The sequence below is a fragment of the Microcaecilia unicolor genome, chromosome 7 (assembly GCF_901765095.1).
Source record: "Microcaecilia unicolor chromosome 7, aMicUni1.1, whole genome shotgun sequence".
Lineage (NCBI taxonomy): Eukaryota > Metazoa > Chordata > Amphibia > Gymnophiona > Siphonopidae > Microcaecilia > Microcaecilia unicolor.
In genome coordinates, this window is record NC_044037.1 from 153,516,977 (window position 1) to 153,541,284 (window position 24,308).

General features: G+C 47.4%; 1 protein-coding gene across 2 annotated transcripts in view; it reads left to right on the forward strand.

Moving 5' to 3' along the window:
• ASB18 (ankyrin repeat and SOCS box containing 18) overlaps nucleotides 1-24,308 on the forward strand; it is a 159,409-nt gene that overhangs the window by 81,001 nt on the left and 54,100 nt on the right. For both annotated transcript variants that reach the window (XM_030210246.1, XM_030210245.1), the window contains exon 3: nucleotides 1,703-2,207. In XM_030210246.1, coding sequence (XP_030066106.1) covers nucleotides 1,703-2,207 — 505 coding nt within the window. The remainder of the gene's footprint in view (nucleotides 1-1,702; nucleotides 2,208-24,308) is intronic.

Sequence of the window (24,308 nt, forward strand, 5' to 3'; positions counted from 1 at the left end):
CATCTTTTTTCGAAAATGACCTTTTCCCCGCCTCCAAATTTGGACGTCCTACAAAGATGTCCAAATTCAAATTTAGATGTTTCTTTCGAAAATGCCCCTCTATGTCTCTAAAAGGGCCCACCTACACTAAACCCAATCCTTGAGAAAAATAGAAGAACATCCCACCCCAGTCCCCCACTCCTGACACCTACTTCAATACTTTTGGACGTCTACTGTGAGCTGGAATGAGACAAAGGTACTCCTGCCCTGGCAGTATCATTTCTAAAATACTAGTACCTGACTTCTAGCAATACAACAGATGAAAAAAAGTGACTGCTGGCTGAGAACTATCTCTCCTGTCCTTTTTTTTTTTTTTTTACAGGAACCTCTCCTGTTCTTTTTTGAGAGTATGGGTAGGGGTTTTGTTAGGTTGTATATTAAGGCTCTTATGACTGTATTTTTAACGCTGTAAACAGCTTTGCTTTCTATTTGTCTATAAATTGTAAAAATAAATGAATATTCAATTGCTAACTTCTCTGGCTGCTGTGCTCAATGAGATATTCTTACTACTTAATAGCAAGCAAGCTAGTGTCTTCTCTTTCCAAGAGTAAAAATTCACTAGCTTGCTTGCTATTAAGTAGTACAAATAAATGAATGAAATAATTTTAAATTGGAGAAAAAATAAGTGATATGGCCATGGTATTTTTTTGAAGTATAAAATAAGAAAACTGTTGTGTACTTTAACAAGAGTATACCTATAAATAAGACCAAAATAGGAATTACAAAGCTCAAGAAAAAGAAAATTTGGTATACTGAGAAATGCAAGTCTCTATGCAATGAGTACTGATCTAAGTATCTTTATGGAGAATATGTTGACATCTTCTTCTTAGTGTGCAGTGGTGGCCAAAAAAGCAAATAGAATGTTAGGAATTATTAGGAAATGGATAGAAAATAAGACAAAGAATATTATAATGCCTCTGTATAACTGCACGGTGCATCTTCACCTTGTGTGTTACTTGCTTACTCTTTCAAAAAGTACAAAGATGAGTGACACTCCATGAAGTTAGATGGTAATACTTTTAAAACAAATAGGAGAAAATATTTTTTCACTTAGTGGTCCTTTTACCAAGCTGTGGTAAAAAGGGCCTTGTGCTAGCAGTGGAGGCCGTTTTTGCCCTGCGCTGCAGCCCACTTTACCACAGCGGGTAAAAATGGCTGCAAATAGCCATTTCCATGCAGTAAGATTGCTCTTACCGCATGGCCGTGTGGGGGGAAGCACTTACCATCACCATTACAGCCCTATTTTCCCTAGTACGATAAATGGTACGTGCTGGGGCTGGAACTACTGCCGGCGACCGCATTGGGCAGATGGTAGCTCCAGATTAGCTTGCAGTAAACCCACCACCGCTTTGTAAAAGGCCCCTTAATGAATAGTTAACTTCTGGAACTCTTTGCCAAAGGATGTGGTAACAGCAGGTAGTCTATGTTTAAGAAAGGTTTGAACAAGTTCCTGGAGGAAAAGTCTACAAACTTCTATTAAGGTAGACAGGGGGAAAACCACTACTTATCCCTGAAGTTGACAGCATAGGATCATGCTAATCTTTGGGAGGTACTTGTAATCTGGATTGGCCACTGTTGGAAGCAGGATATTGTCTACACGAACCATTGGTCTGACCCAGTATGGCTACTCTTATGTTCTTATGACCTTTTCTTTTTATTATAGATGTGCTAAACTGCTGATAAAATACGGAGCTCTGGTCAACCAACCAAGTGAGGAGACTGAAGACACACCTTTACATATAGCAGCTAAACATGGGCTACATGAGCATGTGCTGTTATACCTAAGATATGGTGCGAGTGTGGACAGCATGAACAGCAGTAAGGAAACACCCCTTAACGTGGCTTGTGGAGATGCCAAAGAGCTGAAACACCAAGAGAACTACCTGAAAGTGTGCAAGCTGCTTCTGGCTCATGGAGCAAATGTGAATACTCAGGATGAGGAAAAGAAAAGTCCACTCCATAAGGCCTGTAAGAATGCCAGTCATTGCCTAGTGCAGTGGCTGCTGGAGAATCAAGCTGATGTGAATGCCATAGATTACAATGGAATCTCTCCCATGGCTTGTGTCCTGCAGACTGCAGCATTCAAACAAGACCTGATGCCTCATCTTAATGTACAGTCCCTACTCAACCACGGCTCTCACAAGATATGGCCTGGAGCATTTTTCAAGGTAGGCCTTGCATGCTTGGGCTTTAGTACAAATTCAGCTAGCCACAGAGTCAAGGAGATAAGCTCATAGAAACCTTCCACATTCTTTTGCCACCTTTTTCAAAAGGTGATCCATAAAAGTGAAGGATTAAGCAATCATTTTCAGTGGCACTTAACTGGATAGTGCCACTGAAAATAACCCATTTGTGCCCAAGCCAAAACTGGCTATTATGGGGGCACACTGGGGATGAAGATGGCACTTAGCCAGTTACTTGTCAAAATTCAGTACTTAAACGGCTAAGAAAAACATATAAATAGGACCATACATAAAGCAGTCCTATCTTTTTGCAATTCTTCATAGCTGATTAAACACTGAATATCGCATTTAACCAGCTATGTTTTTGCTGGTTCTGTATACCTGGAAATTCAATGCCAAAGCCTCCTGGACATGGCCAGCATTGAATTTTTGAGTATAACACTAGCATCATTCAGCAAAACGCTGATCACCACTAGCTGAATATCGGGCCCCATAAGACCTTTTCTGTCAAGGTCCTCATTGTTTCAGCTACATCCAAAATTGGTTCAACCAAGTCTTGGGCATGAAAGGGCTTATATTATAAAGAAACAGCTGTTGCCCTGTCCATGCCTGCTTTGCAATAAAGCAGATTGAAGCTAGTTCACAAATAGGCTCCCTACTGTCCATGTCTTTTTGTGCCAACAGCGGTGCAGCACTCAGTAATGATAGCATGTCCCCTGTTTCCCATAATAGATAGGAAATATTAACAAGGATTCCTTCAACAGCAGCAGCAGCCGTAGCAGTAGAGAAATCCTTTCAAGGACAGCTAGCTCAAATCCACTTCAGTTTAAACCTTATTATCTAGCCAGGGGTCAGTGAGCTGCTTTGAATTACAAGCGAGAAAATGCCCCTGTAAGTAATACTGGAATGTCTCTATACTAGATACATGTTGTCATATGAGAAAAACTTCAAACCATGCAGCTTAAAATGCAGCAGCAAACAACAGTCTGATGCACACCTTCCTTCCTGCTGTCCTGGAACAGCCTAATGGTTAGAGCAGTGGGCTAAGAACTAATGGAGCCTGGTTCAAATCCCATTAAAGCTCCTTGTGATCTTGAGCAAGTCACTTAGGGGTCCTTTTACTAAGTTGCGGTAAAAAGTGGCCTGTGATAGTGCGAGCGTGTCTTTCAAGCACACACTGGAACATTTTTACCGCATCTAAGTTAACAGGCTTTTTTAAGGGGCCGTAAATGGACGTGTGCTAAAATTGAAACCAGCGCACGTCCATATTTGGCCTGAGACCTTACTGCCACCCATCGACCTAGTGGTAATGTCTCATGCGCTACCCATGCGGTAAGCATGCAGCACACGCCAACTGCTATTTACCACTGGGTAAGCGGCCCGTGGTAGAAAATAGAAAATTATTTTCTATCACGGGATTCAGTTCACAACAAATTCAGAATTACCGCTCAACTCACTTGCTAGCTGGGTGGTAGTGCCAATTTAGCACGTGCTGTACGCAAGTAGGCCCTCCCGTGCCTTTGTAAAAGGGCCCCTAAATCTTTCATTAACTCAGGTACAAACCCAGATTATGAGCCCTCCAGGGACAGAAAAATACCTTCTGTATCTGAATGTACACTGCTTTGATAGCTTGCAGGTGGTATATAAGAAAGGGAAAGGGAAATGGGACTTGATATACTGCCTTTCTGTGGTATTTTGCAACTACATTCAAAGCGGTTTACATATATACAGGCACTTATTTTGTACCAGGGGCAATGGAGAGTTAAGTGACTTGCCCACAGTCACAAGGAGCTGCAGTGGGAATCGAACCCAGTTCCCCAGGATCAAAGTCCGCTGCACTAACCACTAGGCTATTAAATTAAAATAAATAAGTATCCCTCACTTGTCCCCATACCCTGGCTCTTCCCTGATAGACATTTCATCTCAGGTCATAGAAAAATGTAAGTAGCAGGGCCGCTGAGAGGGCGGGGGGAACTTCCTGGGCCCGGTGCCAGCAAGCTTCTTTCTGCCTGCTTCTAGGTCTGTCCTCTCCTGCTCCTGCGTGCTGCCCTGGACGTGGATGATTACATTAATGCAATATCGCGTTAATGCAGTCATCCAGGAGCACAGGAGCACTGGAGCAGGAGAGGACAGAGCGAGGAAGCAGCGCAGCAGTGATTCAGAGAAAGAAAGGTGAAAAAAAAGTTGCGGGGTGGGAAAGTGAGGGTCCAGGGGCAGAGACAGGCAGCGGCAGCAGTGGGCGGAGGCACATGCAGCAATCCAGTCCTGCCCCGGGCCCGGCTGCGTCTCTTGATGGCCCTGATAGGCAGAAAAAGACCATATGGCCTTCCAGCAGTGGTGTAGCTAGGTGGGGCAATGGGGGCCTGGGCCCCCAAATTTCCTTTGGGCCCCTGGTTGGCTGGCAGTGGTCCCCAACCCCTGCTAACTGAAGACTTCGTTCAGCGCTGGTCTGTGGCAGTGCCGCCAGATTGCCTGCCCTGCTCTCTCTTCCCTGACATCGGGCACGCTCCTTTTAGTAAAATTGCTCAGTTTCACTAAAAGGAGTGTGCCAGACGTAAGGGGAAGAGAGAGCAGGGCAGGCAATGTGGTGGCGCTGGAGACCATCACTGGATGAAGTCTTCAGTTGTTGGGGGTTGCGGATCCCTGCTAGCCAAGGTATTTGTGGCAGTGGGCGGCGAAGGGGAAGAGGCAAGGCGGCGGAGCTGCAACCAAAATGTGCCCCCCCCCCCCCACCTTGGGCTCTGGCCTCCTCCTACCTCGAGGTCTGGCTACGGCCCTGTCTTCCAGTCTGCCCATCCATGCCACCTACTCTCCCTATCACTCCCTTAGAGATCCTATGTACTTGTCACAAGCTCTCTTGATAAAGTCATCAGCTGGAACCACCTGATTATAATCCAATTGTCTTAGATACAGCGTACAGTATAAGAGTAGATGCCCACAGAAGGGATGTCAGCCTTGGATTAATAGCACTGTGCTGGGATGTGACTCCATTGCAGTGTCAAAACAATTGAGCTGCAATTGAAAAAAAAAAACAGACACCAATTTAAGTTCATTTTCATGGAGCCCTATATTCAGCATTATTTAACTGTCTAGAAACGACTCCTGGACGGTTAAATAGCACTTAGCCACCTAAGTGCTAATATTCAGTATGAAATAGCCGGTTTTCTGTGCTGAATATTAGTGCTTAGCTGGCCAGCTAACCACACTGCTTGCCGCCGGCTGAATATCAGGGGGATGGTGTTTAATTAGACATTATCTCACAGCCATCAAACTTCAAGTGTACAGACAGAAGCATTTATATCACACCTTTTTCAGTAGTGGCTCAGTATCAGCATACTATAAGCTTTACCAACTTATAAAGGATAAAAATAAGTATGCCCTATGATGGTGAACGGGCAAAAAAAAAGAGAGAGAGAGAGAGAGAGGTATCCCATCCCAGAGGAAATAAATCAAAATAAAAATGGTAGTAGAATACAAGTAAAACTATAAAAATAAATGTATCAAATTATAAAGGCAAAGGAGGTAATTTTAGAAAGGCTTTCTATAAGTAAAACCATTTTCTATACACCAAAAGGGCTGTTTCTAAAATAATATATTTATATGCAATCAGTAATCCTATGCATACTTTAAAATATTGTTTAAATGGGCGTTCCTGGGGAAGTTGGGCAAAGTTAAAAATTTATAACAGCACCATTTTAGATAAACTGTAAATGTAGGAATATAGACATTTTAGTGAAAATGTGCCGAACCTGAGACATACAGTATATTACAATACCCAAGGCTATACATGTAAGCATATAGTAAAATCAATGTATCTCCACCCCTCTGACCAATGTGTTTTAAAAGCATGAAAAACATACAGGAAATAAATGTGAATCTCACAAAATGCAAACATGGTACATACGGAAATCCAGAATGTTCTCAAAGGGTGCCTATGACACAGAAACCAAGTCTATATGGGCATGGCCCTTATACATATACCTGCAAATTCTATATAGTGTGACTAGAGTTGTGCGCACAAATCTAGCTGTATTCTAATTTGAACGCACAACTCAATGGGTTAACAAACCAATCAGCACTGATAATTGGATGTTAACAAGCAATTATCGGCACTAATTAGAATTTACAAGATTTACTCGCTAAGCATTTTCTATAAAGTAGTCCACATAAATTCTACTGTGCGGATCTCAAAAGTGGGCATGGCCATGGGAGGAGCATGGGTGGGTTATGGGAGTTTCCAAAATTTATACACAGTCTTACAGAATATCCCGTTCTCCCCTGGATTCTATATAGCATGCATAACGATATGCACCTAAATCCAGGTATATTCTATAATAGTGCATGTAATTTAACTGGCTTAACAAGCTAATCAGCATTGATAACAGCATTTAACAACCAATAATAAGCACTAATTGGTAGTAATTAGAATTTACACACAACTCGCTAAGCATATTCAGTTCAAAGGAGGTGCGGCTAGGAGCAGGGAAATGGGCATTTCATGGGCATTCCAAAATTTATGCAAATAGTTATAGAATATGGCCCAGTTCACGTAAATCTTCAGACAGGGATTTACGCCACGCTTTCATTGGTGTAAATAGAGGCACGTAGTTTTAGGCCCTGGGACATCAACTAAGTATACTCTATATATTGCACCTAAATCTAGGCGCCACTTATAGGATATGCTTAGGCGGAAATGTTCACTGCACAGATTTTTTAGGTGCCTTATATAGAATTTGGCCCCCTGTGCCTAAAGTTATGCATGGACATTTACACCAGCCTTTCACTGGTGTAAATAGCTATGCCTAAATGTTAGTCATGTTGTCAGCTCTATGCGTATTATATGAACCATGCCTAAGGCACAATTATAGAATACACATAGGTGCATTTTCCTTCCATACCAATTTTGTGGCACCAAATATAGAATCAGGCTTATAGTAATTAGCATCTATGAGGTCCCCTGGCTGTGGAATATACATATTTAGACATCTGCATGGAAAAAAACATATAGCAGGATTCTTATCAGAATTCCTAAGGAAATTAAAATTCCACAGGCAATATCCTGTTTGCATTGGAAACTGGTTAAAAAATAGAAAGAAAATAGGTTAAATGGCCAATTCTCTCAGGGATATATACTGCATCCGAGATTTTTAACATATTTATAAATGATCTGGAAATGGAAATGTTGAGTAAAACAATCAAATTTGCAGATGACGCAAAATCTGCCAAAGTTGTTAAATCACATATGGGATAGTGAGAAATTACCGAAAGAAATTGGGAGACTTTTGTTACATGTTATATTCCCTAAAAATGTAACGGGTCCGAAAATCAGGAGACGAAAGACAAATTGGTTCCAAAACAAATCAGCTTTTTATTGCTAGCAATTCACACAGCACCAAGTACAATCTCAGAATACTGTGTGTCGAGCGTCATCTGACACTCGTTCTTATACAGATTACTGGTCATGCGCATAAAACGCATCATACGTCACACACACACATGCGCAGTACAGGCACATGCGCAATACATTAGTAGTTCTGTAGTTCTCACAGAGAAAAGATACGTCAGTCTCATAGCTTTCATAGAAATTGTTACTTTGCAAGAAATGTAACTTATTGCAGTGTCCCAGCACATTTACACAATACAGCCTCTTTATGCATGGATCACGAGACTGGGCTGGCAGAGCCAGCTGCCTTAAATTGCTGACTACTACAATTTGTTATCTAGCTGCTGGTTAACAAATACATGCTACTAGTAAAAGTCTAACTGCACAGGTTCTAGTCTTAGTCTAGGCTTATTATATGTAAGGCACAAAGGTCCAGTGCATCAATAAAGTATGGCTAAAAGACCAAAAACAGAGGTAGAGTCCATAAGTATAAGTCCATCAATAGGCACAAAACATGAGGTTGTTCTGGTGGTCAGTAGGATTCATAGTATTCAAATAGTATCCGGCGTTCCACTCCTTCATTCCCCCCTTTTGATACTTGAACATCCATCTGGTGGAGAGTATCACCTCCATGAACCCTGAAAGGGAAGAGAGAGAGACAAGAAGTATTAGCAGGGAGGCAAAAAGCGAGCCCTAAGCCCTTGCGCAGCCGTTGGTTGCTTCGCCGGGGTTGAGACGGAGGGCCCCTAGTGGAATCCCTCCCCCTTTGTAGCCGGACTTGTGCTGTCACAAGGGTACTGGCTCATTAATTGACTCAGGAGGACAGAAGTGCACGTCAGCCACAAGGTGCTTCATCGTCAGCTTCGTCGGACTGGGGAATGGGGGAGTACATCTGAAGAGCCATAAGTTGAGCAGCAGCACGGCGGTCAGCGACGCTTTCCATGGTGGAGCGGAGACACCTGAAAACTAAGGGGAGAGACAAAGGTATTAATAGGCAGGTCAGCAAAAACAGGCCCCCCATGGCGAGGAGGCCCTTTAGGCTCCCGGAGGTCGGCAACCAGCTAGTTAGGGAGGAAGTCCAATCCCAAGCGCTGTTCCAGGTTTGGACGGGGACGTGGGCCAATTTGACCATCCGGTCAGTTATCTCACTGATGACTTGGCTTTGGTCATCAATTTGCAAGCAGCAATTACTGAGGTTAAACTTGCCGCACACCCCGCCTTCCTGGGCTAAGAGGTAGTCGAGAGCCAAGCGATTTTGGTAAACTGCAGTAATAAGCTTAGTGTTCTGTCGAGCTAGGACGTTGAGGGCAAAGGCCGAGTCATTAGTAAGGATCTCGAGCACTGCCTGCAAGCGGATAATACGATTCAGCATGTAGATAGGAGTACGGTACCCGTATGTACCATCTTCAGCCCATGTGGCCGGTCCATAGTAATGAATGATACGTTCTGGCGGCCACTCGTTGTCCTTCTAGTCTCCTATCTGGACTTTGGGTTTGGTGCTCGGGAGGGACCGTTTACGTCTGCCAAGGTTATCAGGTCCCTTTTCCATATAAAGGGGGATGCCCAACGTCTCGCCGACTCGCAGGGGCAAGAGGAAGAAGCTAGGTCGGACGGTGCCCAAGAGACAGGTACCGTACCAGCGGGCCGGGAGCTGTTCATAGGCCCTGCGTCCACAAATGTAATAGTAGCCCTCCGGGGCTACCCACTTAAGGGAGGCATTCCCTCCGTGTGTCCACGTTGCGTTCAAGGTGGGTTCAGTCCAGATGGGCTCCGGGACAGGCAGCTGGTCCGTCTGCCACCAGGTATGTTGACTCCCGTTAAACTGTAGGACTCCCGTACAGGCGGAATCTCCCACGGGTATAGAATAACGCTTCGATGGCGCTCGACTAGCGCAGAGGGTACCTATGATATTAGTTCTCAGGGCCCATTCGTATGGCTTTGGGCGCTGGGGAAAGGTAATGTTTGTGGTGTTGAGCGCATCCCATGTCTGCTGTCGGATCTCTCTCGCTTCCCAGGGCCATTGCTCACCCATATCGGTGCCTCCACAGACGAAACAGTTGGTAATTCCCAGGGAGAAGGCGACATTTTCGGCCAGGTTGAGGAACATATTCCGAGCTTCTAGGGAGATGGGGAACTTAGTCGCTGCCTCTTCAGCGCGGGCAATTTCGTCGAATACCTCCTGGTACCCAACGACAGTAGTCTGATAATGCGTGGGAGGCTTAAGGTCAAGACTCTGATATATGGTAATGTACGTCAGCGGGTCCATTCCTCCTCCGTCAATGCCAAGGCCCCACGTCCCTCTCCATGGCATGTCATGGCCTCGGATGGGCCAGTCAAGGGACACATAGTTACCAGAACCTCGACGAAATTCGCCCAGGCCGGTGCATCCGGTATATCCGCCTCCCATGTAAGCGCATACTCGTTCCCAGCCCGAGGCTCGAGTGTCGCCGGCACACGGGAGCCAAACCCAAGGGGAGCAGCATCTCATGTCTGGACTGAAAGGGCAGACATACTTGTGGTCGTTCACGTATGCCTCACGCCAGCTTTGGCTTCCACACTTACGGGACCAAGGGTGTTTGTCCATGGCGGCGCAAACGTCGAAGGTGAGTGTAGCCACAGTTTGGGTACCGCCAGCAAGGATGCGAGTGGAATTGACGTAATACAGAATGCCATCCCCTTCAACTCCCGGGGGCCCGGCCACATACGCAGGGAGTCCTACACTAAGGGTAACATTGTAGTATCTTGGCTTGGTAGGGCTATGACAGACGGTGAGGTTGCCTTGGAGGCACCTGTGGAACTGTTGGAGGCCTGCCGGAGTGATGATGGCACAAGTCGGAAGGAGCCGACAACCGCTATCCGGGGGCTGCGACTGGTGGATGAGGGTGGTGACTAGGTGGTACCCTCCTTCTATGCGATGGCGCACCAGGCGCAAACATTCAGTACAGTTCTGGCTCAAGGGGTAATGGCTCGGGACTGAGCAAAGGAGGAGTAGTAGGCTCAGCATCATATATGCGGTGGAAGGTATCCGAGCCTTTGCAGCAAGAAGATGATAAGGCCCACGATTATGGCTACAATAAACGCGGAGCCAAAGACGCAGTGGGTCCAGAAGCCAGGGTTCTGTTGCTGGGCAGGCATGGATCTACCGGTTCACGTCTTTCTGAGGGTCAGCCGTAGTGGAGCGTCAGGATGTTGATGCGCAGTCCAGCGCTTCGGGGTGCTGCTAGGAGGAGCTGCAGGCTTCAGCCGGGTCCAATGTATCCACACTGGGCTTCCTGCAATTTTAACAGCGGTTGGGGTCGTTAGGAGAACAAGGGAGGGTCCTTTCCATTTGGGTTTCAAACAGTCCGATTCATCCCACTCTTTTACCCAGACTTCATCCCCCACCCTAAACTGGTGTGTAGGACTAGTAAGGACTAAGGGACCTACACTTTCAGTATATTGTTGAATGTCCTGCACTACTTCACGTAAGGCCTTCATCTGTTTTACTAAGGAATTCTCGCCCTGTATCTGCAAGGAGTCGGGAAAAGAGGGTAGTGGTGGTGGCCTAGCGTACATCATCTCGTAAGGAGTAAGGCCAGTAGCCTTAGGGGTACACCTAAGATGTAGCAAGGCCAGTGGAAGCAGGTCGGGCCATTTGGCTTTAGCTTCTTGGCATAGCTTGGCCAGCTGGTTCTTCAGGGAACGGTTAGCTCTCTCCACTATGCCACTGCTCTGGGGCCTCCAGGCACAGTGCAACTTCCAGTCGAGGCCCAGTCGCGTACTGAGCTGTTGTGTAACTTCGCTGGCGAATGCAGGACCATTGTCGGAGTTTATCTGCTTGGGGAGGCCGTATCTTGGCAGGATGTGCTGGATCAATAAGGAGGTGACCTCCTTTGCCATTTCCGTTCTGGTGGGCTGGGCTTCAATCCATCCAGTGTAGGTACACACAGCGACGAGGATAGCTTTATATCCCCGTGCTGGGGGCATGTGCGTGAAGTCAATCTGACAAACGTGGAATGGCCTAGTGCCCCGGAGAACATATCCTGGCACAGGGCCGGGCCCCGTTCTTGGGTTGTTCCTAGCACAAGTTACGCATTGGCTGGAAGCATTCTTGGTCCACAGGGATAGTTTGTTGATGTAGTAGGTCTTCTCGAGTAGACGTCCTAGAGCTTCCTTGCCCAGGTGTGTGCGGTCGTGGGCCTCCTTGGCTACAGTCCACGCCAGGCCTTCGGGTATCCATATGCGTCCGTCTTGTAGTATCCACCAGCCATTGCGTAACTCCAGGCCCTCTTGCCGGGCCCACTCCGTCTCTTGCGGGGCATAGATAGGGATCTCGGTGGGGAGGTGAACGACGAGTACAGGGTCAGAGGAACAGGAAGGGTAAGGGAGTTGACTTGCTCTTTTCGCTGCGTCGTCTGCTCGCTGATTTCCCCGAGCGATAGGGTCCGTTCTTCCAGTGTGGGCCCTGCAGTGCATCACAGCCACCTTCTTCGGTTTCCATACTGCCTCAAGTAATTGGCAGATTTCAGCGGCATTTGCAAGTCCTTTTCCCTCAGCTGTCAGAAATCCCCTCTCCTTGTACAAAGCTCCATGTACCTGGAGAGTGAGGAAAGCGTATTTGGAGTCGGTATAAATGTTAACAACTTTTCCTTCAGCCCACAGGAGGGCTCGGGTGAGGGCGATCAGCTCCGCTTTCTGGGCTGATGTTCCGGGTGTCAGAGCCATAGCCTCAATCACATGGTCCTCAGACACCACCGCATAGCCTGCTCGTCGAATTCCCTCTATCACTTGGCTGCTTCCATCGGTAAAAAGGGTGATACCCCCTTGCCAAGGTTGGTCCTTCAGGTCAGGTCTGCTCGAGTGCACAGTGGCCATTACCTCTTCACAGTCGTGGAATGGTGGTTCAGGGGCAGGAAGGAGAGTAGCAGGATTAAGGTTAGTTGTGTCCAGGATCCGTACCTCCGGATTTTCGCACAGGAGGGCTTGGTATTTGACCAATCGGGAGTTGGTCATCCATCTGGGTCCATGGCTCTCGAGTAGGCCGCGGATGGTGTGGGGCGTAGTCACAAAGAGTGTTTGGCCGAAGGTGAGCTTATTGGCCTCGTGTATCAGCAAGCAGGCAGCCGCAATGCTTCGTAGGCAGCCCGGCCATCCTCGTGCCACATTGTCCATGCTTTTGGAGAGGTATGCTACAGGGCGTTGCCAGGTGCCGACCAGTTGGGTGAGGACTCCAAGTGCCAATCCCTGCTTTTCGTCGATGAACAAGTGGAACGGCTTAGTCACATCTGGCAGTCCGAGTGCTGGTGGGGCCGCAAGGGCATCCTTAAGGTCCTGAAGGGCTTTCAGTTCGCTTTTCTCCCACCGGAGATCTTGGCCCTCGAGTTCAGGTCCTTTCAGTTTGGCATACAAACTGTGGGTCAGGATAGCAAAATTGATGATCCAAATGCGGCAATATCCAGCGGCTCCGAGGAGTGCCCGCAATTCCTTCTTATTTGCAGGAGTGGGTTGGTTGCGGATAGCTTGGGTTCGGGGGGTACCGAGCCTTCGGGTTCCTTCTCGTAGGCGAAAACCCAGGTATTCGACTTCGATCTCACATATCTGGGCCTTCTTGCGGCTGGCCCGGTACCCCTGAGCTTTCAGGGTTTTCAAGAGGTAGAGGGTGGCATCAGCACATTCCGTGAACGTTTCACGGGCCACCAATAAGTCATCCACGTATTGGACGACCGGCCCATACTCGTCCTGATACGTCTTCAGGTCCTGGGCGAGTTGGTCGCCGAAGAGGGTAGGGGAGTTCTTGAATCCCTGGGGAAGTCGGGTCCAGGTAAACTGCTGCTTATTACCGGTCTGTAAGTCTTCCCACGTGAAGGCAAACAATTTCTGGCTGTCGGCAGCAAGGGGGATGGAGAAGAAGGCATCCTTTAGATCAATGACACTATACCACTTGGTCTGGGCTGGCACTTGAGCAAGGATGGAGTAGGGGTTCGGTACGAGGGCAACTATGTCGGCTACCTGGTTGTTGACCTTCCTCAAGTCTTGGACGGGCCTATACTCCGACGTTCCTGGCTTCTTCACGGGCAACAATGGGGTGTTCCAAGCAGATCTGACAGGTCTAAGGACCCCTTGCTGAAGGAGTTTCTGTAGGTGTTTGTGCATGCTATGCCGGGCTGCATAAGGAATGTGATATTGTCCTTGGTTGACAACTTGGGCATTTGGTTTGAGTTCGATCCAGATAGGGATGGCGTTGACAGCTAGTCCACCGGGGTTCACTTCTGCCCATACGTTGGGCACCTCTGCCATTAGGTTCCTCCTCTGTTGCGCGAAAGGGGTATCCTGGTGATAGCGGCCGTCGTCAAGGCCTGCAATAAGGGGGGCATGTAGTCTCCATTCTTCCCATACCGGACAGAGGAGCGTCACCGGCCGGTCTTCAAAATGGGCTTCCACTTTGCCTGTTGGTTTAAACTTCAGGGTGGCTTGGAGTTTACACAGTAGGTCGCGGCCAATCAGGGGGACTGGGCACTCGGGGATATGGATGAACTGGTGGGACACCATCGTTCCACCGATCTGGACTTGGCGTTCCCTGAGTAGGGGGGCTGTAAGCGATTTTCCAGAGGCCCCGATGATTGGTATGGTTTCTTTGGTGGCCGGGGCGATGGCCGTGGTGATAACAGAGCGTTGGGCCCCCGTGTCTAGGAGGGCCTTCATCAATTGCGTCCCCACGCGGATCTCCACCAGAGGGTCAGTGGGGACTCTGCCCTCCCGGTCCCTTCATGCCGTATGGTCCCGGGTGGCGTCCAGAGCCATCTCCCATTCCTGTTGTTCAGTCCGTTCCCGGCCACGGCCCCGTCCTCGTTGTCCTTGTCTGGGGCCCCTGGGGCGGTCAGTGTCTTCCCTCTCTCTCTTCTGGTCACGCGTTTTCTCCGGGCAGTCCGCCCACCAGTGCCCTTCCTCTCGACAGTTTGCACATTGGTTGCGTCCTAAGGGGGGCTGTGTTCCTCTTCCCCCTCGGCCTCTGCCTCTGCCCCGTGGCCTGGACCCCAGACGTTCTTCCAGCACCGTGGCCAGCACATCCGCATTCTCGCGCATCCGCCTGGTCGACTCCTTCCGGGCTTCGGCCTTCTCTTCTTGGTCGCGGTATCCGAACACGCGATCAGCTATGGCCTTCAGTTGGCTGATGCCCATCCCCTCAAATCCTTAGGTTCTCTGGAGTTTTCTCCGTATGTCGGGTGCCGCCTGGCTAACAAAACTCATGACCACTGTAGGGATGTTTTTAGGGTCTTCGGGATTTATCGGACTATGTCTCCTAAATGCGTCCATAAGGCGCTCGAGGAAGTCCCCCGGGCTTTCATTCTTCTGTTGGACTACATTGTGAATTTTTCCCATATTGGTAATTTTCTGCTTTCCCTTCTTAAGGGCCGCTAGGTATGCCTGTTGGTACCGGCGAATGACGGCCTGTCCCTCCTCGGTCCGGTAGTCCCATGCAGGGACCGCGGTAGGGACTTCCGTGTCTACGATGGCCTGTACGTTAGCATTTCCCGGGTTGGCGTCTCGGATCGCTTGTTCCATATTTTGCTGTAGGAGGCGGCGTTCTTCGGTGGTCAGGATGTGGGCGCTCAACTGCCTGAGGTCGGCCCACGTGGGATTATAACTGTAAATGATGCCTTCTACCAATTCTATCAATTGTTCAGGTTTCTGATCATAAGAAGGTCCGTGCAGCTTCCAGTTATATAGGTCAGCGCTGGAAAAGGGAACGTGGCTGTAGACGGTCGACTGAAAGGGCTGGGCATCTGCCACTGGGTTAGGGGTGTAGGTCGTAGACTGCCGGACCGGGTATAGGTTAGTCACTTCAGTCTTTCGGGGAGCTGGGAGTGTACTTCTCGGACTCGCCTGGGGGTACCGAGTAACAGCCTTTACTACTCTGCGACTCTTCCTGGAAGTGGTGGGGTCCGGGGTTATAGCGTCTCCAGTGTCCGACTCGGACTCGGAGGCCTCAGCGTCATCCGGGCCATCCGACAAGTCCGCGAGGTCGGGGTATAGGGGAACGTAGGGAGGGGGCGCCACATCCTCTTCGTAGGCTTCTGTGGCAGCAAGGATTGGGGCCTTCGGGGATACCTCTTCGGGCTGGCCCTGAACTTTCCCTCAGCCTTTCATGGGTGGTCTAGGTTTGGAAGGCACACTGGTAGCACGGGGCGGGGCCTTCTTGGTGGTAGCACGGGGCGGGGCCTCTGGGGCTGGGGCGTCAACAGCAGGGGCGGTGGGCGTTGCAGGCGTTGTAGGGGTGGTTCCCCTGGCCTTCTGAACGGCAGCGGCTGCCGGGATTTGGAGAGCGAAGGCCGGGATTCGTTTGGCTCCCCGCCCCTTCCTCTGTTTTATTACCATAAGGGCGGCCTTCTCTACCTCATGTTGGGCCCAGTCTGGCGGGTCTCGGACAACATTTAACCACGCCTCAATGTAGGGGATGTCCTCTGGACAACCGGGGTTTCCCTCAACCATAACAATATTCATGACCGCCGCTACCTTTTCGTACTCGAATGACCCTTCCGGGGGCCATCCAGCGATTCCTAGGCCGGGCCACATAAATTGACATCGCTGTATCATCCCGGCCCTACTGCATTTATCGTGGTCGAACACTTCGCTAAAGTGTTCCGTCATTAAGTCCAACGGTGTGGAACCACCCCCGCCCATCCTAACCTGAGTGCCAAAGGATAGGAGACAGACGAAGGGGGGGAGGGATGGTGGAGGAGTAAGGGGTCTCGTTCCACCGGACACAGAAGGGTCAACACTCGGCCTGACCAGGACGTGGTCGCCCAGCCTGGAACTGCAGGCCCAATCACACAACTTCCGCACACAACAAGAAACCCTCCCGTACGGTTTCTTCGCCCAAGCCTAGTGAGGTTCCGGGACCTAGTCCGTATTAGTCACTGGCTAAGAGGGTGATCAGTCCTCTTCTTCGGCCCTTTACCGGGCCGGTCACTACGTTGAGTATACTCGCCTGTCCGTCGCCTCAGCAGGCCGCGTCGTCGTACGCGCCTCCCCGGAGAGGAAAAAGAAAAATGAGAAAGCTGTTTTGTCGGAGCCTCACAGTCCCACTTTCAGGCGGCCGGAATAGATCGGCCCTCCCGCCGCTAGGCGGACGCTGAAATCAGCGGTGGCCACTAACCGCCTTCTCGGCCGGGGGAGTCGGTGAGCCGATCCGCCTGCAGTGGGAAGGGGAAAGAATATAATCCGATTTCCCTTTCTACTCCTGCGGTCCCATCTGGGTCGCCAATGTAACGGGTCCGAAAATCAGGAGACGAAAGACAAATTGGTTCCAAAACAAATCAGCTTTTTATTGCTAGCAATTCACACAGCACCAAGTACAATCTCAGAATACTGTGTGTCGAGCGTCATCTGACACTCGTTCTTATACAGATTACTGGTCATGCGCATAAAACGCATCATACGTCACACACACACATGCGCAGTACAGGCACATGCGCAATACATTAGTAGTTCTGTAGTTCTCACAGAGAAAAGATACGTCAGTCTCATAGCTTTCATAGAAATTGTTACTTTGCAAGAAATGTAACTTATTGCAGTGTCCCAGCACATTTACACAATACAGCCTCTTTATGCATGGATCACGAGACTGGGCTGGCAGAGCCAGCTGCCTTAAATTGCTGACTACTACAATTTGTTATCTAGCTGCTGGTTAACAAATACATGCTACTAGTAAAAGTCTAACTGCACAGGTTCTAGTCTTAGTCTAGGCTTATTATATGTAAGGCACAAAGGTCCAGTGCATCAATAAAGTATGGCTAAAAGACCAAAAACAGAGGTAGAGTCCATAAGTATAAGTCCATCAATAGGCACAAAACATGAGGTTGTTCTGGTGGTCAGTAGGATTCATAGTATTCAAATAGTATCCGGCGTTCCACTCCTTCAAAAACGGTTCAATGTGGCTTACAAGTTTGGTACATTAATATCAAAAAAATTACGTTGTCCAAGGTGTCGACACAAAATGGTAATAAGTATCACTCATAAGCAAGTGGTAATAAGAATAACTGAAATTCCAAAAGTACTGCAAAAATAAATGTTTTTAACTTTTGGCAAAAATTCAGATAATTCACATTAAGTTTTATAACGCATGGCAAAAAATTCCAGAGTGTTACCGCAGCCAAAGAAAATAGAGAAGTAAACTGATTGGTGTAACAGACCCCTTAAAAAGAAGGGGGTTGGAGTAGCATCAAATTTCGTAAATGATAAGAAAACAATAGTAAAGAAATAGAAACAAATTCAATCAGCACTGCAGGTGCAATTCCATACATAATTTCTGTTCTAATATGTGTGTAGTGTTTCATGGTATTTTGGCATGAAAATATACACACACTGGCTTGGCAATAAAAGTAGACTGATGAACTATGTTCTGGAAAGCTACAGTATGGCTCTGCTTTGCATAGAAAGTGCATGCCTGAAATAGTTGCCAGGGAACCATATTTGATGGCAGAGATCAGGCAACCCTCAGGGGGAGGAATGCTGGCTTCGGCCTAACCCCTGGTAAGCCTTTCCTCAGCTGAGAGGTGCCCAGCTCTACCACCGGCTGCCTTTCAGGTGCTGAGGAGGACTTGCAGCTCCTGCATATCCTTACAGCCTTCTCCGGGGTGACACCCAGGTCTACTCCGATCCACTCAGGGCCTCCGCTCTAGGTGCCGCGCGGGGCATTTTTCTCTTTACATCTAATCTTCTTCCCAGTTGCTAAAGTACCTCAGTTGTTTATGGCCCCTATTCACATTCTCTTCCTAGCCCTGTCCCTTCCTAATCTATTCCCTCACCCCCTACCTCTCTCCGCTACAGGAACTCACTGCCCATCCATCGACTTCATCACCTCACCTTCTCTCCTACCCTCTTCCTCCCTCTTGGCTTTTAATCTCCGTCTCTTTCTTCCCTCTATTTTGCCTTCCCCATTCCACCTAAATACCTCTCGCCTTCGACGCCTTCGTGGCCACACCTCTCCTACTCTCCTCCGCTCTCTTTTACTCCTTCTCTAACTCTCAGCCGGTGACATCAATCCCAATCCTGGCCCTCCTCACCAACTATTATCCCAACTCTACAGATCTAACCGCAACCTCTCTAACCTCATCTCTATTCCTCTACTCCCCTCCTCTTCTCTGCCCTTCTCTTGCGCCCTATGGAATGCCCGCTCTATCTGTAACAAACTCCCCTATATCCAGGACCTCTTTATCTTGCCTCACCTCCATCTGCTCGCCATAACAGAAACCTGGCTCTGCCCTGATGACTCTGCTTCAGTCGCAGCCCTCTGCCATGGTGGTTATCTTTTTTCACATACTCCTCGCCCTGCTGGTCGCGGGGGCGGTGTTGGACTACTTCTCTCTCCCTCCTCCAGATTTCAACCCCTTCTTCCACCTCAATCTCACTGTTTTTCCTCCTTTGAAGTTCACTCTATCTGCCTTTTCTCTCCTCTGCCTCTTCGAATAGCAGTCATTTGTCGTCCCCCTGATAAGTCCCTTTCATCCTTTCTCAGTGACTTTGATGCCTGGCTTGCCTTCTTCCATGATCCTTCCTCCCCCTCTCTCATCCTTGGTGACTTTAATATTCCTGCTAATGATCCTTCCAACTCTTATATTTCCAAGTTACTCGCTTTAACATCCTCCTTTAATCTCCAACTATGCTGCACTTTCCCCACTCATAAAAATGGTCACTGTCTTGATCTCATCTTCTCCTCCAACTGTTCACCCTCTAGTTTCCTTGCCTCTGATCTTCCCCTCTCTGATCACCATCTTATAACTTTCACACTTAAATCTCCTCCCTCCCAGTCCCGTCCTATCTTATCTAATTTATCTAGGAACCTTCACGATATTGACCCTTCATCTCTATCCTCCCATGTTTCAAACCTCCTCTCTACTGTGGCACCATCCATGTCTGTCAATGAGGCTGTTTCTTCTTACAACAATACTCTATCCTCTGCCTTAGACACTCTTGCACCTTTGATGACCCGCCCTATAAGGCATACAAAACCCCAACCTTGGCTGACTTCTAATATCTACGTTCCTGTACCTGCTCCGCCGAATGCCTCTAGCGGAAATCTCGGGCCCTTGCTGATTTCTTACACTTTAAGTTCATGCTGACCTCCTTCCAATCTGCTCTTTTACGCACCAAACAGGATTATTATATCCAACTGACCAACTCTCTTGGCTCTAACCCTCAACTTCTCTTCACCACATTGAACTCTCTTCCTCAAGGTGCCCCCTCCCCCAACACCCCCTTCATTATCTCCTCAGACCCTTGCTGAATTCTTTCACGACAAGGTTCAAAAGATAAACCTTGAATTCTCTACCTCGCCACCTCTCCCTCCACTAGTCTGTTCCCCTCACTCTCCTTCCCCTCATTCCTTTTCCTCCTTTCCTGAAGTTACTATAGAGGAAACTACACTTCTCCTTTCTTCCTCAAAATGTACCACCTGTTCCTCTGATACCATTCCCACCCACCTTCTTAATGCCATCTCACCTGCTCTTATTTCTTTTATCTGTCACATTCTCAACCTCTCCCTTTCCTCTGCATCTGTCCCTACTGCCTTTAAACATGTTGTGGTCACACCTCTCCTTAAGAAGCCTTCACTCGACCCTACTTGTCCCTCTAATTACCGACCCATCTCCCTCCTCCCTTTTCTCTCCAAATTATTTGAGCGTGCTGTTCACCACCGCTGCCTTGATTTTCTCTCCTCACATGCTATTCTTGACCCACTACAATCTGGTTTTCGCCCTCTCTACTCAACCGAAACTGCGCTTACTAAAGTCTCCAATGACCTATTACTGGCTAAATCCAGAGGTCTCTTGATCTTTCCGCTGCTTTTGACACTGTCAATCATAGCATACTCCTCGATACCCTGTCCTCACTTGGATTCCAGGGCTCTGTCTTTTCCTGGTTCTCTTCCTACCTCTCCCTCCGCACCTTCAGTGTTCACTCTGGTGGATCCTCTTCTACTTCTATCCCTCTGCCTGTCGGCGTACCTCAGGGTTCTGTTCTTGGTCCCCTCCTCTTTTCTATCTACACTTCTTCCTTTGGTTCATTAATCTCATCCCATGGCTTTTCCTACCATCTCTATGCTGATGACTCCCAAATCTACCTTTCTACCCCTGATATCTCACCTTGCATCCAAACCAAAGTTTCAGCGTGCTTGTCTGACATTGCTGTCTGGATGTCTCAATACCACCTGAAATTAAACATGACCAAAATCGAGCTTCTCATTTTTCCCCCCAAATCCACCTCCCCACTCCCTCCGTTTTCTATTTCTGTTGATGGCTCTCTCACTCTCCCTGTCTGCTCAGCTCGAAACCTTGGGGTCATCTTTGACTCTTCTCTCTCCTTCTCTGCTCATATCCAGCAGATCGCCAAGACCTGTCGTTTCTTTCTTTACAACATCTGTAAAATCCGCCCCTTTCTTTCCGAGCACTCTACCAAAACCCTCATCCACACCCTTGTCACCTCTCGTTTAGACTACTGCAATCTGCTTCTTGCTGGCCTCCCACTTAGTCACCTCTCCCCTCTCCAATCAGTTCAAAACTCTGCTGCCTGTCTTGTCTTCCAGGGTCGCTTTACTCATACTACCCCTCTCCTCAAGTCTCTTCACTGGCTCCCTATCCGTTTTCACATCCTGTTCAAACTTCTTCTACTAACCTATAAATGTACTCACTCTGCTGCTCCCCAGTATCTCTCCACACTCGTCCTTCCCTACACCCCTTCCCGTGCACTCCGCTCCATGGATAAATCCTTCTTATCTGTTCCCTTCTCCACTACTGCCAACTCCAGACTTTGCGCCTTCTGTCTCGCTGCACCCTACGCCTGGAATAAACTTCCTGAGCCTCTACGTCTTGCCCCATCCTTGGCCACCTTTAAATCTAGACTGAAAGCCCACCTCTTTAACATTGCTTTTGACTCGTAACCACTTGTAACCACTCGCCTCCACCTACTCTCCTCTCCTCCTTCCTGTACACATTCATTGATTTGATTTGCTTACTTTATTTTTTGTCTATTAGATTGTAAGCTCTTTGAGCAGGGACTGTCTTTCTTCTATGTTTGTGCAGCGCTGCATACGCCTTGTAGCGCTATAGAAATGCTAAATAGTAGTAGTAGTAGAAACCGCTGTACCTCAGCTCATTCCCTTGAAAAAGCAGGCGGTGAAATGGATGTCCGTCAGGACACATAGAGCTTAAGGAGGAACTATTAACCATCACCATCCGGGCACCTCCTCTGCTGGGCTATCCGAGGATCCGCCCACAAACTGCAGTTTGTGGCGGATCCTCGGATAGCCCCGCAGAGGAGGTGCCCGGATGGTGATGGTTAATAGTTCCTCCTGAAGAAGAATATCTTGAAATGCGATCGCACATAGAGGAACTAGAGGAATTTAAATGGACTGAGATCTGAAAATTGAAAGGGATCTCTTGTTGTGGCTACACACGCAAGCCTTTCTCATATCACACAGCGGATTCACAAGGCCAGTCGCAATTGCGTTTGTGATGGTGAAGTATGAAATTCAGCAGTGAATAAGACATTGTGATTTAATCTGTTACTTCGAGCACATTAAGAACTTGGCTAGAATAACTCCTAGAATGAAACGGAACGCCCGTGGTTAATTGGAGCCATCTTACACGGTCTAATGGGACTTTATACAATGGTCCTTGGATACAAAGAGACATTATTTCTATAGACTTAAGCACAAGCATTGCTCGATGTGGCAATCATGATTAGGAGTTAATATTTACACCTATGTATAATTTGGTGCGATGTTGTGTCTGAGTGGCTGATGCTGTGTGGGATATTTGAGAGTGAGTTGCGTGAGAGCTTGGTGTTTGAGAAATCAGTGAATGGATATCAATAAAGGTGTCCATGAAATTTAAACTTAATAGTGGAGTACTTTTTGCATTATACTATAATAGATAGCCACAGGAATTTGGCTGTGCTGTTTCCTTCTGCATAGCAGTGGGAGTTATTGCAGATTACTATATAATAGCTACTCCCACCACCACTATTTGGTACTATATAGAGGATTCTTCATATGATAGAATATCTGCCACTGCATATGATGCAGTGCCCATGTGGTATGATTATGCCTTGTGTGTAATTGTAGGCAGATGCTGGGCATACCCCTTGCGTTTACTACTAGTTTTTGCAACTTTAAGTAAGTAGATGTAAAACCAATTGTATATTCTCTTCTACCTCCAGTATCCACGATGAATTGTAAGCCACATTGAGCCTGCAAAGAGGTGGGATAATGTGGGATACAAATGCAATAAATAAATAAAATAAATAAATACATAAAACTAATGCACAATAAATACAAAAACTTACCACATTTTAGTAAAAGAGCTAGCTTCTGACTGTTCATTAACTGCATTGCAGATAACATAGTAACATAGTAACATAGTAGATGACGGCAGAAAAAGACCTGCACGGTCCATCCAGTCTGCCCAACAAGATAAACTCATATGTGCTACTTCTTGTGTATACCTTACCTTGATTTGTATCTGCCATTTCCAGGACACAGACCGTAGAAGTCTTGCCCAGAACTAGCCCCACCACCCAAACACCAGCCCTGCCTCCATATCTCAGCTAAGCTTCTGAGGATCCATTCCTTCTGCACAGGATTCCTTTATGTTTATCCCACGCATGCTTGAATTCCGCTACTGTTTTCATCTCCACTACCTCCTGCGGGAGGACATTCCAAGTATCTACCACTCTCTCCGTGAAAAAATACTTCCTGACATTTTTCTTGAGTCTGCCCCCCTTTACTCTCATATCATGTCCTCTCATTCTACCGCCCTCCCATCTCCAGAAAAGGTTTGTTTGTGGATTAATACCTTTCAAATATTTGAACGTCTTTATCATATCACCCCTATTTCTCCTTTCCTCCAGGGTATACATGTTCAGGTCCGCAAGTCTCTCCTCATACGTCTTGTAACGCAAATCCCATACCATTCTAGTAGCTTTTCTTTGCACCGCTTCCATTTTTTTTACATCCTTAGCAATAGTTATTGCCACTTACTAAGGTGTTGTGAAATATTCTACATTATTTCCCACATTCAGTTCATACCTTGTTCCTGCCCATTTCCTACCCAATTCCGTGTTTTTCAGTTAATTATTTGTATGGGTGTGTACAACAGGTACATGTTAATTCCCACGTTAACTACTAAATACACTTTTCTAAAAGGGAGTCTCATGAGCAACAGATAGATATATAGATTGATTGAATGAATTTTCATAACTGTCTTTCTGAAAAATAAAATAAAGGCAAAACATTATTTTGTATTGACTGTAATGTGAAAGTATTACATTATTATATAGTTGATATATACTTTGTTAAGATGTAAAAGAAATGTAAGAAATGGCAAATAATGTTGTTGTATCCTTTTTCACTTTATCTTCTGCTTTTGGCATAATGAACAATTCTCTGCAATTTAACTTGGATCCTATAAGTTCTATGACCCTGCTCTGGATCTCTGAGAGACCTTCAGATTTCTCTGTCTCTGTAATCCTGTAACAGTACCAGTGGTGCAGCCCAGCATCAGTATTTGAGCAGCCATAGAAGCAAACAGGAAGTGCCTCAACCTTGCAGTGGTACTGCCACTTTCTGCCATCACCTACTGATTTTCATTACAAGATCATGGAGACAGAAGCAGCAATGTGAAAGAAAAGAGAAGAAACACAACACCAGTAATGAAATAAAAACTGTT